The sequence below is a fragment of the Stenella coeruleoalba genome, assembly GCF_951394435.1.
Source record: "Stenella coeruleoalba genome assembly, chromosome: 11".
NCBI lineage: Eukaryota > Metazoa > Chordata > Mammalia > Artiodactyla > Delphinidae > Stenella > Stenella coeruleoalba.
In genome coordinates this window covers 95051446-95066688 of record NC_137157.1, presented here as the reverse complement: position 1 = coordinate 95066688, position 15243 = coordinate 95051446, and the positions used below count along the sequence as shown (strand labels likewise).

General features: G+C 43.0%; 2 protein-coding genes across 3 annotated transcripts in view; one reads left to right on the top strand and one right to left on the bottom strand.

The window, feature by feature from the left end:
* Positions 1–15243, top strand: part of LOC307194977 (growth/differentiation factor 3-like) — a 171765-nt gene that overhangs the window by 16130 nt on the left and 140392 nt on the right. The window lies entirely within an intron of this gene.
* On the bottom strand, positions 9677–14610 carry NANOG (Nanog homeobox; the record flags this gene model as incomplete). 2 transcript variants are annotated; one of them, XM_079938179.1, is made up of 4 exons in its annotated part: positions 9677–10291; positions 10438–10524; positions 11836–12104; positions 14460–14610. In XM_079938179.1, the coding sequence occupies 4 exons, from the start codon at positions 14608–14610 to the stop codon at positions 9875–9877; spliced, it is 924 nt and encodes a 307-aa protein (XP_079794305.1). In that variant the 3' UTR covers positions 9677–9874. The 2 variants fall into 2 exon arrangements, with proteins under 2 accessions (XP_079794305.1, XP_079794306.1); XM_079938180.1 differs by having other exon boundaries at positions 9677–10246.

Sequence of the window (15243 nt, the reverse complement as noted above, 5' to 3'; positions counted from 1 at the left end):
GTTCTCTATATCTGTGAGTCTGTTTTGTTATATTCATTTGTTTTATTTTTTAGATTCCACATATAAAGGATAATATACAGTATTTGTCTTTCTCTGTCTGACTTATTTCACTAAACATGATACCCTCCAGGTCCATATATGTTGTCCCAAATGGCAAAATTTTATCTTTTTTAATGGCTGAGTAGTATTCTTACACACACACACACACACACACACACACACACACACACACCCCACATCTTCTTTATCCATTCATCTGTTGATGGATCCTTTGTTTGTTTCCGTATCCTGGCTATTGTAACTAATGCTGCTGTGAACATTGGGGTGCATATGTCTTTGTGAATTAGTGTTTTTATTTTCTTCAGATATATACCAGCTGTGGAATTGATGGATCTTATGGCAGTTATATTTTTAGTTTTTTTAGGAACCTCCATACTGTTCTCCATAGCAGCTGCACCAATTTACATTCCCATCAACAGTGTAGGAGGGTTCCCTTTTCTCCACGTCCTCACCAACATTTGTTATTTGTGGTCTTTTTTCTTTTATAAATTTATTTATTTTTAGTTATTTATTTTTGGCTGCATTGGGACTTCGTTGCTGCACGCGGGCTTTCTCTAGTTGCAGCGAGCGGAGGCTACTCTTTGTTGTTGTGCACATGCTTCTCATTGCGGTGGCTTCTCTTGTTGTGGAGGAGCACGGGCTCTAGGCGCACAGGCTTCAGTAGTTGTGGCTCGCGGGGTCTAGAGCGCAGGCTCAGTAGTTGTGGCACACGGGCTTAGTTGCTCTGTGGCATGTGGGATCCTGCACTGACAGGCGAATTCTTAACCACTGCACCACCAGGGAAGTCCCTATTTGTGATCTTTTTGATGGTAGCCATTCTGACAGGTGTGACATGATATCTCATTGTGGTTTTGTTTTTGTTTTGTTTTTTTTTTGCGGTATGCGGGCCTCTCACTGTTGTGGCCTGTCCCATTGCCGAGCACAGGCTCCGGACGCGCAGGCTCCGGACGCGCAGGCTCAGCCACCATGGCTCACGGGCCCAGACGCTCCGCGGCATATGGGATCTTCCCGGACTGGGGCACGAACCCGTGTCCCCTGCATCAGCAGGCGGACTCTCAACCACTGCGCCACCAGGGAAGCCCTCTCATTGTGGTTTTGATTTGCGTTTCTCTGATGATTAGTGATGCTGAGCATCTTTTCAATGTGTCTGTTGGCCATCTGGATGCCTTCTTTCAAAAAAAAATTATTTATTTTTGGCTGCTTCGGGTCTTAGCTGTGGTGTGTGGGCTTCTCTCCAGTTGCAGTGCGCAGGCTTAGTTGCCCCGTGGCATGGGGGGGTCTTAGTTCCCCAACCAGATCCCACGTCCCCTGCACTGGAAGGCAGATTCTTAACCACTGGACCACCAGGGAAGTCCCCATCTGTATGCCTTCTTTGGAAAAATGTTCAGGTCTTCTGCCCATTTTTTAATTGGGTTGGGTTTTTTTTTGATATTGAGTTGTATGAGCTGTTATGTATTTTGGACATTAACTCCTTATTGGTCAAATAAGTTGCAAATGTTTTATGCCAGTCAGTAGGTTGTCTTTTCCTTTTGTTGAAAATCAACAGTCATCAGAAAAAGCTGTGCAAAAAGCGTTTTAAGTTTAATTGGGTCCCATTTGTTTATTTTTGCTTTTGTTTCCTTTGTAAAGGCCATTGTCTTTTTATCAGGAGGTGAATCTTATTTGATGTAAATCAAGTATGCTGATCTCATTTGTCTGGTCAAATTGTTAGTTTAATCATGGGCTTATATCAATTCTGGGTAATATGTGAGGGAAAGTCTGCTGAAAGGCTTCTGAAATTTTTCTGGCTTTTTAATTGTCTGCATGTAAAGCCAGTAACAGCAGCAGCAGCTCTCTTGGGAACCAGAGTAACCATAGGCAACATCAGTGATGAGAATTTTGGTCTCTGAATATCATTCCTCAGTAAAAGTAACAAGGCTCCTTGGAGAAATGGCCAATTCCAGGGGAATGTATAAAATGGGCCAGAACAGCCAGCTGTCCCTCCAACAAGGAACGATATGACCAGTGTTCTCCCAACAAAAGTACATGGACAACTAACCTGAAGGAACTTTCATTGTCCTAAGACAATACAACTTGAGCATTGAAAAAGGAATGACTGTAAAAGATGAGCCAAACTAGTGTAAAAGTTTGCAAAATTAGCTACAGAAATCCAGTAGGATTTTTTTCATACCTAAACTGATCCAATTTATTTTATATTTACCTCCTTTTGGCTAAAATAATTATGATTTTCCCAAAAGTGGTTTTTTTTAAATTCTATTTTCCAGATTTTCTCAGGTTTATGTAAAAATGAAGATGCCTGGTTTAGCATATGTGCACCTCCTGAAGGAGCTGTAGCCATGTACTTATTGTGACCTTGATCACTGGTTTATTACAAAGAATATAACTCGGGGACAGCCCGATGGAAGAGATGTACAGGGCCAGGTATGGGGGAGAGGTGTGGAGCTTCCATGCCCTCTCCAGGAACATCACCCTCCCAGCACCTCCATATGTTCACCAGCCTGGAACCTCCTCCGGTAGGATTTTTTTGTTGTAAAAATGAATTCAAATTCTTTTCAGGAGACTCTGATTCTCTGATTTTACTGTGCTTGAATATTATCTAGGGTACTTGTTAAAAATGTGGATTATTGGGTTTCCCTGGTGGCACACTGGTTAAGAATTCGCCTGCCGGGTTTCCCTGGTGGCGCAGTGGTTGAGAGTCCGCCTGCCAATGCAGGGGACACGGGTTCGTGCCCCGGTCCAGGAAGATCCCACATGCCGCGGAGCGGCTGGGCCCGTGAGTCATGGCTGCTGAGCCTGCGTGTCCGGAGCCTGTGCTCCGCAACGGGAGAGGCCACAACAGTGAAAGGCCCGCGCGTACCGCAAAAAAAAAAAAAAAAAGAATTCGCCTGCCAATGCAGGGGACACGGGTTCGAGCCCTGGTCCAGGAAGATCCAGCATGCCTCAGAGCAACTAAGCCTGTGCGCCACAACTACTGAGCCCGCGCGCCTAGAGCCCGTGCTCCGCAACAGGAGAAGCCACTGTAATGAGAAGCCCGCGCACCGCAACGAAGAGTAGCCCCCGCTCGCCGCAACTAGAGAAAACCCGTGCGCAGCAGCAAAGACCCAACGCAGCCAAAAATAAGTAAATAAAATATATTTTTAAAAATCACATGCCATAAAAAGTTTTTAAAAAATGAATATCTCATCTTGTTTTACGAAAACTAAATGAGAGAATGAAATTTAAGTAGTTATCACAGTACCGGGCACATAGTTGCTATAAACGTTAGCTGGAGTCCTCTAAGATAATATCTAATACAACACTGGATGTTACTTAAGTTTCCAGAATGTCAGTTTTTTTCCTTTTTTTTTTTTTTTTGCCCCTGCTGCATGGCAGGATCTTAGTTCCCGGACCAGGGATGGAACCTGTGCCCCTGCACTGGAAGTGCAGAGTCTTAACCACTGGACTGCCAGGGAAGTTCAGTTTTTTTATATATAAATGGTACTTACAAGTTCAAGTTCTCTGGCCGCCAGAAGATCCACACCTCCAAGAAGTGGGTTTTTACTAAGTTTAATGCAGATGAACTTGAAAACATGGTGGCAGAAAAGCGGCTCATTCCAGATGGCTGTGGGGTCAAGTACATCCCTAATCGTGGCCCCCTGGACAAATGGCGGGCCCTACACTCGTGAGAGCCTTGGCGCTGCCCCCTCCCTACCCATGCCCACCAATAAACTCTACTTTCTTTTCCCTGAAAAAAAAAAAAGGTAGTTAGCTTCAGAGGGTAGCTTAAGGATCATATGAAATAAAATTTTTAACTATTTTCCTACATAAAAGAGGCCTGTATAAATGTAAAATAATTTTATAAGTATTTTCCTCCAAGTTGAACTCGATTTTTTTTTTTTTTTTTTTTGCTGTACGTGGGCCTCTCACTGCTGTGGCCTCTCCCGTTGCGGAGCACAGGCTCCGGACGCGCAGGCTCAGCAGCCATGACTCACGGGCCCAGCCGCTCCGCGGCATGTGGGATCTTCCCGGACCGGTGCACGAACCCGTGTCCCCTGTATCGGCAAGCGGACTCTCAACCACTGCGCCACCAGGGAAGCCCCTGAAACTCGATTTTTTTTACAATTCTTTTGGAAGATGCAAACAGCGTAAGGAAAGGCAAAGAGCCATCCATGGAATTAAGAATAATAAATCATCTTTCTCTTATCCTGACAAAGGCTGATATAGCAGATACTTAAGGGATTTTTATCTGTAGAGGGTAGAGTCTCAGTAGATAAAAGGAACCATTTTTATTGACTTAACGAGATAGAAATTGATCAGGCAATCTGTGGGAATTGGCGCACTTGTGTTTAATGGTTCATCAGACAGCACTGAAGGAATCCACAAAACCTTTCAGTTTGGGGAATGGATTGTTGGTTTTAGTGGCTGAGGACGGATAAGAGACCTAAGAAATGATATCTAGGATCTGGGGGAGGCTAACTAAGAATTAGGGAAGAGTTGCAGAAGGACAGGAATTGTGTGGCTAATGGGTGTAAATCGGTGTAAAGCGCATTTACTGTATTGTCTGAGGATATTCACTCTGACTATGGAAAACAAATGAAATTTACGTAACCTATATGGCACATTAACTATAGCTAAATAAGACATGAGATTTAGATGTACATGTGCACAGAACAGAACAGAATGGGAGGAGCAAGAGGAACCCAATACTCTTATTTATTCCATCACTAAATATCCTTATGTCCTAGAGGCACCCAACATCCATAGCTCTTAAACTGGCCATCCATTGGTGACACCCATTCCAACTCCACTTGTATTCTGCCTAAGTTGTGAAAATAAACTCCACGGCTGCTCATCAAGCTAAGGAGAACTATGTTTGTGGCCAGGAGTACCTGCCGCCTTCAATGTCCTAGACAGAGCAAGCCTGCCTGACTGTCCAGCTACATTTCTGCAAAACCGTGGCCTTAATTCAATCTCAAATTCTCGTCCTCCATCCTCAGTCATTGTCACATCATGCATCCGAGAGATGGGTCTCACGAACATTGCTACACTTTCTGTCCCTCTTGAGACCCCAAGTGCATTAGACTGACCCATCTCCTGCCCCGTGCTTTGTGCCATGTGAGTTTAATTCATTTAATAGGATTCTAGCATCTCAATTTGATCTGTGAGGTTTTCTGTTCAGTAGCTTGCTTCGCAGTTAATACTTGGAGGTAGAGCTACTTTGCATTAATTTCCCAGGCATTTAACCTTTTAAAATTCTCAAGGACACTCTCTCCCAGGACCACAGGGTAGACATCAACCACCCAGGAACTGGGAAGCCCTTAAGGAGAAGCTCGCCACCAGCTGCTGCTTTTCAATCTGGTTTCACTTCAACCTCACACAGAGGAATCTATTCAAATGCCTACATTTCGGTCGAACTAACTTCCTGTGCCAGAAGCTTTTGTCGGTCCCAACTGCTTCTTTATCTAACAAATTCCCTTTATCTCCCACTTGAGGCAAAGCTCACTGGGCCCCGGGAGGCATGCAGTATTTACTAAGGGCCCTCCCCCTCTTTCCTGCCTCGTCTCGCAGTTGTCTGCCTTTACCTTTGGGTCTCAAAGTCATGGTGTTTTTTTCCCTGTAGACACCAAGTTTTCTGAATAGTAGGATTATTCAGAACAGGATGAAATTTGTCCTTTACCCCGAGAACTGGGTGCTTGAAATTCACTAAGCAAAGTCTATACTCCTCCCACTTCTGGGCTTTGAATCCAGACTGTGGAATTCAGAAGACCCAGGCAAATTCAACCTAGCGTGCCTCTTTTCTTCAGTCACAAACTGAAATGGAGACGCAAGCTGAAAATCAAGACAACGTGAATTTTAAAAGCTAAAATATAATAAAGTAAATATGACATTGGAAGTAACATCCACCTCCTTTAGGAGGATGAAGAGAGCAAGATTTTCAAAAGGGATGTGGAAGGATGAGAGAGGCTGGCAGGTGACTTTATAATTTCCTTTTTCACCTTATTCCCTTCTATTATACTTATATACTTGGTAATCCCATGACCAAAAGCAAGGATAACTGAAAGACTTTAAATTGCTATCGTTAACAGCAACATAATTTGTAATGGCAAATAATCAAAACAGAAATTATGTGTAATATTATACAGCAGTTAGCATGAGTCAATACAGCAGTTAAATTCATTGGTGGGGAAAGATACATGCTTACCTGAATTTCACTCTTTCTGTTATCAGAAATGCTTTGATAGAGAATATTGAAGGAAGAAACTATTTCAACCTCGGCTAAAACATTTAATGAGGAAAATAGGGAATCTTAATGTGCTTGAATGTAGTTGTCAGGTTTTAACATTCATCTAAAGTATCTCAGATAGATCTCTAAATTTTGACATGCAAAGAGGCTGAAAAGTGTAATGCCAAGTGGGAAAAAAAAAAGGCTTTCAGAAGAGGAATGTATGGTATAATCCTGTTACAATGTATTAACAGCCCATTAAAATTGACCTGTAAAAACCACCCATGTTACATATACTAAAAACACCTGTAGGAATATACTAAATTGCTAATGTTTACTAGATTCACTTCATTATGTATTTCTCTGTTGCTTAAATTAGTTTTTAATAGTAAGATTCTTTTAGTTTTGCAATCAAAATATCCAGTCTTTTAAAAAAAGACTTTTTAAAGACTTCCTTTGGGGGACTTCCCTGTGGCCCAGTGGTTAAGAATCCACCTGCCAATGCAGGGGACCCGGGTTTGAGCCCTGGTCTGGGAAGATCCCACATGCTAGGCCCATGCGCCACAACTACTGAGCCCATGCTCTAGAACCCGCGAACCACAACTACTGAAGCCCGTGCGCCTAGAGCCCGTGCTCTGCAACAAGAGAAGCCACCGCAATGAGAAGCCCGCACACTGCAACTAAGAGTAGCCCCCGCTCGCCACAGCTAGAAAGCCTGCACGCAGCAACGAACACCCAACGCAGCCAAAAATAAACAAATATATATTAAAAAAATAAAAACTTTCTTTGGTTCCTAGGTGGTTGTGGATTTTACTATCCTGCCGCCTTAGGATTTTTACCTTTAATACCTACTGGGGATAAGAAACAATAGATGAGGGACTTCCCTGACAGTCCAGTGGTTTAAGACTTTGCCTTCCAATCAATGCAGGGGGTGCGGGTTCAGTCCCTGGTCAGGGAGCTAAGGATCCCACATGCCTCGGGGCCAAAACACCAAAACATAAAACAGAAGCAATATTGTAACAAATTCAATAAAGACTTTAAAAATGGTCCACATTAAAGAAAAATCTTAAAAAAAGAAAGAAACAATAGATGAATGGCATTTCTGTAAATGGCTAATTTCCAAAAGCAAATAAAATGATGAACATCAAAAATCCATCTCTCTGGGCTTCCCCGATGGCGCAGTCATTGAGAGTCCGCCTGCCGATGCAGGGGACACAGGTTCATACCCCGGTCTGGGAAGATCCCACATGCCGCGGATCGGCTGGGCCCGTGAGCCATGGCCGCTGAGCCTGAGCGTCCGGAGCCTGTGCTCCGCAACGGGAGAGGCCACAACAGTGAGAGGCCCACGTACCGGAAAAAAAAAAAAAAAGAGCTGACAGTGATTTCATGTAGCACAATCAATGCTTTCTGTTTCCATTCTCTGTTCAGTTAACACGATGCTTGGCAAAAATATCTGCCAGTCAAAATGAATACTGTGTGAACTTAGGTCTTGGCAGAAATTAATTATCCCTGACTTCCTCTTTAGTCAAATGTCTAAACTCATTGGGTCTGACAGTATTATAGAGCAACATTGGAAAACCGGGGGAAGCCACGAGGGAAATGACTAAGAAAACCTCTCTGGTTATTCTCAGTATCTCTGCTGCTGCAGCAAGTTGGAGATTTCCATGGAACAAGAAGGCAGAGTGAGGAATTAAAGGGCTTCCAATCAGATCAACTTGGGGCCAGCCAGGATGGGAAAGGGACATTTAAAAAAAGGGTTAGTATCAGGCATAGTTCCTTCTAAGGAGAGAACACAGTTTACCTGAAAAAAAGATAAAATTATATTCCAAATCAGCCTTAGAATTTACTTATATATTGATCTATGATTTTTTTTAATGTAAAACATTAGTAGATTGATACATTAAAACAATGCATTAAGTTGTGCTTTGGGGGGACTTCCCTGGCGGTCCAGTGGTAAAGACTCCACGCTTCCACTGCAGGGGGCGCAGGTACAAACCCTGGTCAGGGAACTAAGATCCCACAGGCCCCCCCCACCAAAAAAAAAACAAGAACACAAAACAAAACCTGTGCTGTGTAGCTGGTCTACGCATTTAAACAGTGTCCTAAAAAATAAAAGCTGTCGGGCTTCCCTGGTGGCGCAGTGGTTGAGAGTCTGCCTGCCGATGCAGGGGACACAGGTTCGTGCCCCGGTCCAGGAAGATCCTGCATGCCGCGGAGCGGCTGGGCCCGTGAGCCATAGCCGCTGAGCTTCGCGTCCGGAGCCTGTGCTCCGCAGCGGGAGAGGCCACAACAGTGAGAGGCCCGTGTACCGCAAAAAAAAAAAAAAAAAAAAAATTAAAAGAAGTCAAAGCTGTCATTTAAAAATAAGCTTATTTGGGGACTTCCCTGGTGGTCCAGTGGGTAAGACACAGCACTTCCACTGCAGGGGGCCCAGGGTTTGATCCCTGGTTGGGGAACTAGATCTCTTGCAAGCATGCCACAACTAAGGAGCCCGCCTGCTGCAAGTAAGAGTCCAAATGCTGCAACGAAGATCCCACGTTCTGCAACTAAGACCTGGCGCAGCCAAAAAGAGGAAAAAGAAAAGAAAACCTATTTCAACATAGCTTTTTCTGGCAGAAGAGCAGTCACAGAACCTTTCATATGTGAGTTACAGGGGGAGATTCTAATTCGTCCACCTTTCCCCCTCCTCCCTCAGCTCCCTCTACCTTACATTATTTGCCTCGCCCCTGGCTGCCCTTCATTTAGCCTCTTTACAAACCTAAGAACTCTTGTTTATCACGTCTTTGCTCCCGATCTTCCAGATGTGGCACTCTCCTTTAACTGCAAACAACCACAAATTTTGTTTCAACATTACACACACGAGGAGGAAATAAGTTTGTTCGGGTTTAATTAGTCATCTAGTATTGTATATTTGGTTACCTTTCCTTTACTCCTAAGATAGTAGTCTCCCAGATGTCTAGATTAACTTCTTCCCCCCGTATCAAAAACTATTCCCATGTTTAGTCAGATTTTTACTCATTGAATCACTGGGTGAAATCAGGGGAGAGACAACTAAATGTAAAATGGGTAGTTTTTTTATTTATTTGTACTTATAAATGAACCAGCCAACTGGTAGTATTATGATGTGGACAAATCAAAACATCTTTCTACAAATACTAGAGTGGTGGAAAAAATTAGTGGTTGTAAGTAAAATAAGGAAAAAGGGGTAGAGGAAATCAGTGAAGCACATTGTAGCTTAACCCTTCACCTTAACAACTGAGGTTCTTAACAAGTAAAGCCTCCCCATCCCAGAAAATACGAATAATCCTTCTTCACACATCTTTGTACTTTTGCTCCCTATTCTTGAGGTTAGGTTCTAGATCCTAAAGATATCCGAAAAACAGTATTATAACCTAGTTATCTGTAGCCGCCAGTCATCTTTTATCATGTTGTCCGTAGAAGCCAATGCTTCTGAAACCTCTTTGATTAGACACCAATCATACACCCCCAAATTGACACAAAAGGCACAATGAAAAGCAGCTTATCAAGGCAGAGAGACGTAATTGTAAAAGAAAAATTCTAGGGAAGTAATACAGTCACGGCTCAAATTGAGATTGAATAATACAGCCATCGTTACAAATCTTCAGGCTGTATGTTCAGAGAGTAATTTGGGAATAAATCCATGATTTGCTGTTGGGAATTGAAATACTTAGCAGTTTGCTGTATTATGTTATAGCCTTCCCCGGCAGTTTCCAAGGTGGCCTCCAGATCACTGACAGGAGAACTTTGCTGGTACTGGATCTGGGGCTGCAGGAATTCCTCAACATAGTTGTTGAATTGATTGTTCCAGGTCTGGTTATTCCAGGCTTGGGGGCACCAGGTCTGACTGTTCCAGCTCTGGTTGTTCCAGGACTGACTGTTCCAGCTCTGGTTGCTCCAAGTTGGGTTATTCCAGGTCTGGTTACCCCACATGGGCAGGTTTCCGGAAGAGTTCACCAAGCATCCTTGGTGGTACGAATAGAAGCCCGGGTATTCTGTAGTTGCTGGGCCCTTTTGAAAGAGAAGGATGGATTAATTGAAAAGGTACAAGGAAAATCAGAATTGTCTGAAGTTGGGATTGCATGCTTCAGCAATGGATACAAATCTATCTAAAAAGTCCTTGTTAGGAAAGAGCAGAAAAATAAGTTTCCTGTTACCTGAGTCACAATGTTGCTATTCCTGGGCCAGTTGTTTTTCTGCCACCTCTTACATTTCATTCTCTGGTTCTGGAACCAGGTCTTAACCTGCAGGGAAAAGGTAACAGGAAAACACAAAATACTAGTAATGCAGGATGTACTGGGATCAAAGAATATTAAGTTTTTTTTGTTTGCTTTTTCCGATAGCTACAACTATCTCAAACTCAGAACAAAATTTTAACTTCTAGAGTCCTTTCTTAAACCTTCAATCTGAGAGTGAATTTCAAGCCCCTCAAGTCAGTGGGCTACTTTATGTTTAATAAACCTAACCAGATAGAACAGAACATACCACAAGTCTGCTACTAACTAGGAAGTTCACATTTAAATGTCTACCCACGCCATTAGTCACAGTTAAAGGTAATTGGTTTGCAATGAAAAGCCCACCTCCATATAAGCACATTTACACTTAATGTGATAATGGTATTTTAATTCAGGAATTATGAAACATACCACGAGGAGGACAGCTGTTTAGAAAATATCAAATTATGCTGCAGCACAGAATAAACTAAACTTTGCAGATGGTTTTGTAAACTCTGAGTTAGAAAATGAGATCAGAGAGGTAGAAGAATATATATATAAAATAAGATCATGGAATAGGACTTTCCAAGTATGGCGCCAGTAACTGAATAAAATGGCCAGTAAATATATGAAAAATGATTAGCAGATAAAAACAAAACATACAATTTTAATTTTAATAAGAACAAGTGTTGCCTAGGGACTCTTCTAACTCGGAAGATAGGGGGATATATTCTTCCTTTTTTTAAGGAAAATTGGAAACATTTTCACAATTCTGGTTTGTGCAACAAGGGAAGTGGTTAAATAAATTATAACACATTGGGGGAGGGATGCACTGGGAGTTTGGGATTAGCAGATGTAAACTGTTCCATGTAGGATGGATAAGCAAGGTCCTACTGTATAGCACAGGGAACTATACTCAATATCCTGTGATAAACCGTAATGGAAAAGAATATAAAGAAAAGAATGCCAAAAAAAATTGACACATTGCCACAAAACACATTACAAAAAGTTCCATTTTCATATTAAAAGTTAACTTGTGGGGTTCCCTGGTGGCGCAGTGGTTGAGAGTCTGCTTGCCAATGCAGGGGACACGGGTTCGTGCCCAGGTCTGGGAAGATCCCACATGCTGCGGAGCGGCTGGGCCCGTGAGCCATGGCCGCTGAGCCTGCACGTCCGGAGCCTGTGCTCCGCAGTGGGAGAGGCCACAGCAGTGAGGCCCGTGTACCGCAAAAAAAAAAAAAAAAAAAAAGTTAGCTTGTTTGTAGGGATGCATAAACAGAGTACATAGAAATTAACCTTGTTTCTTATTTCTTGTTGTATCAAACAAGAAAACAACCATACCTGTTTGTAGCTAAGGTTCAAGATGTTGGAAAGTTCTTGCATTTGCTGGAGGCTGAGGTATTTCTGCCTCTGAAATCTGTCATTGAGCACACACAGCTGCGTCTGAGAGAACACGGTTCTGGTCTTCTGCTTCTTGACCAGGACCTTCTCTTCCTTCTTCTCTGTGCTCTTGTCTGCAGCCGTGGCCAGTAGTTTTACTCTGGGGCTTGTGGAAGAATCAGGACTGTCCTGAATAAGCACATCCATGGAGAAGGAAGGAAGAGGAGAGACTGTTGGGAACAAAATGACACTTTTCTCTAAAACTTCAAATATTGAACGTTTATTGTTTTCAAAGCACTGTTAAAGTCCTCAGGGCTAGATAATAAGTAATAACTTTATTTTTAAGCAATCCTGAACACTTTGCTAACCTTTGCACAAATGCCATTTTGCATGTCAGGGACATGGCTAATATGTATTGCTGGGAAGCGGAGGGGGACTCAAACCTCTTCTTTCTGCCAGTCAAAGCTCAGGAGCCCACACCCTGGCTGTTCTCAAAGGTCAGAATCATCATTTGACTCCCACCTTTGTGTCCTTCCGCAACTTCCTTTATGTACCTTAATCATCACCTCCTTAATTTTTTTGTTTTGGTGGAGCCGCGTGGCTTGGGGGAAATCTCAGTTCCCTGACCAGGGATTGAACATGGGCCACGGCAGTGAAAGCGATGAATCCTAACCACTAGACCACCAGGGAACTCCCACGTACTTAATTTTAACAGATGATCCGGGTTCTGGGGACCCTATAACATGAAGTTTGCTGCCCGGTCTTAATACCAGGACTATCGGGAAATGTGAATTCTGATAAAGCTCCTGTTTCAACCCAGACTCTGTGATTTCATCTCCAAAATTATTCCTCCCTCATGGTTTTTTTGTTTGTTTTCGCAGTTGGACTAAGCTAATCGTAGGTTGTTTTGGTGGTTTTTTGACTGAAGTATAGTTGCTGTACATTATATAAATACAGGTGTACAATATAGTGATTTACAATTTTTTAAGGTTATACTTCATTTATAGTTATTATAAAATACTGGTCATATTCCCCGTGTTGTACAGTATATCTCACGGAGTCTCTTTCACTGATTAAAATGAGGTAACAAATAAAAAATTTAAAAACAAAATGAGGTAACATAAAAAATGGTCTAGCACAGGGCCTGGCATATATTATTGACTTTGTAACTAAAAATTTATTTCCTGTATTACTTAGATTTATTTGCACAGACGTATACCCAGTGCTTAACTCCAATTCTACCCTAGTCGTGGAATAAATGGACAGGCTTTAAAAGGCAAAAGACTTCACAATTTCATAAGTAGATCTAAGAAGGAAAGTCCTCAGCTAATGACTAGAAATGGAGCATGTCTTAAAAATTATCTATACAGGGCTTCCCTGGTGGCGCAGTGGTTGAGAGTCCTCCTGCCGATGTAGGGGACTCGGGTTCGTGCCCCGGTCCGGGAAGATCCCGCATGCCGCGGAGCGGCTAGGCCTGTGAGCCATGGCCGCTGAGCCTGCGCGTCCGGAAGCCTGTGCTCCGCAACGGGAGAGGCCACGACAGTGAGAGGCCCGCGTACCGCAAAAAAAAAAATTATCTATACAGACTTGCACTTGGCTTGCTAGGAGGACATGTCCATTGCTCATTCCCGAGCTATTTGTCTCACAATCCAGCGCTGTAGCTGTATTTTCAACATTTGAAATTATAAAAGGACATTAACACAAAATTTGGAAAAACAGGGTAACATTAAAATCCAGCACTCAAATATAAGTTATTTTGTTTACTTATTCCTTTCTCCACAACTTACTTCTATGGTAGTAATCATAAATGTAAACAGATTTTAAGCTATTTTATGCCATAAATGTTAAAAATAGCATGCCTGGGTAAAGGTTGGTCTAATGAAAACTGTTACAGTTTTCATTTGTAACAACTACTGCCAAACTGATTTCCAAAAAAGTTTGTGCCGGCCTTACAATATCCCGAGCACCTCTCACACCCAAAATCACCAATTAGAAGCCTAAATATTAAGAGTATAGAATTCAAAGCCACACTGGATTTCAAATCTGAGCTCTCGCCACTTTGTCGGTATATTAAACCTTTTGGAATCATCCACCGTAAAATGGGGTGAACACTTCCTCGGGATTTAGGAGACTTGAGCATAGCGCAGGTGCCTACAAACTCAGCTGCCCAATAATGTCCTCACATCCAGAGGTTAGGGGAAGAGCCAACCGCTACTGTAGTAGAGGTAAAACATTTCCAAAAGGTGCGTTCCATAGACGTTAAGATTTACACATCAGTTTATCGCATCACGTTTGCGTTTCCACAGTGCCTACACACGTAAGCTCTCAAATACACCGCGTACAGTTGAATGGCTGAGTCCCGTATCCCGCGTCTCTCCGTCCACAGCTCTTATCGCCCGGAACATTGGGGAAAGGGCATGACCCCATCAAGTTACCGTTGAAAAAGAGGTGTCGAGAGGATGAATAGATAATGACACCTGCTTATATTGATGGGCTCAAGAGGGAAACAGATAACCCTTAGCCTCTTTCCTTCTTTCCCTTTCCCTGAAGGAACTTAGCCTCTCAAGGGTTCAGTATTTTCTTACCAGTCTCCATGTCGTGGGTCTCAGCAGATGACATTTGCAAGGACACATAATTTTCTTCAGGCCCATAAATCTCAGGCACTGGTGAAGATTCCCTAGAATTGGATGCTTCGGGGCCACGGAGGCTTTGGGGACAAGCTGGGTCCACACTCATGTTGTTGAATTGAAGGAGAGGGAGAAAACCAAAGAGCTAGATAGATGGTAGGAAAAGTCCAGGCTTAAGAATCTAGGTAGAAGAGCTTAGAGAAAGGTGAAGATGTCCAGGTGTAAAAGTATTAAAAACATGGGATGAAGGGAAGTCACCTGTGTGATAACAGAAGCCTACCAGCCCAGTGTAGGAAAATGACAAAAAAATTTGTGGAGGCTCTAGACTTATAAGTAAGGCTCAGCCATACTTCGACCCGCCCCTCCTGGCAGCCCCACGCCCACACACACCCTTGCGAATTCCGAGTTAATCCTGTCTGCCAGCCTCACCAAGGCCATTGTAATGCAAAAGAGAGCTGCTGAGTAGCCTAGACTGGGTGGGGAACTGGAAAACTGGGACCTCGGAACCTGGAAACAAAATAAACCCAGCAGTGAAGTACTTCTCGGTTCACCCTGTTTCCACCTTTTAAAATCAGAGATGCACTTCCAGTTCCTGAGGCCCAGCTAAGGTGGTTGAAATTCCCACTAGGACAATTAATGCCCTTGACTTGAGACCCCTTGGGGTCTCAAAATCAGGCTAGTTATGCAGAAACTTCAACAAGCGCCCTTTTCCTCTTTGGTTCACTCTAAGGTCACAATAAAA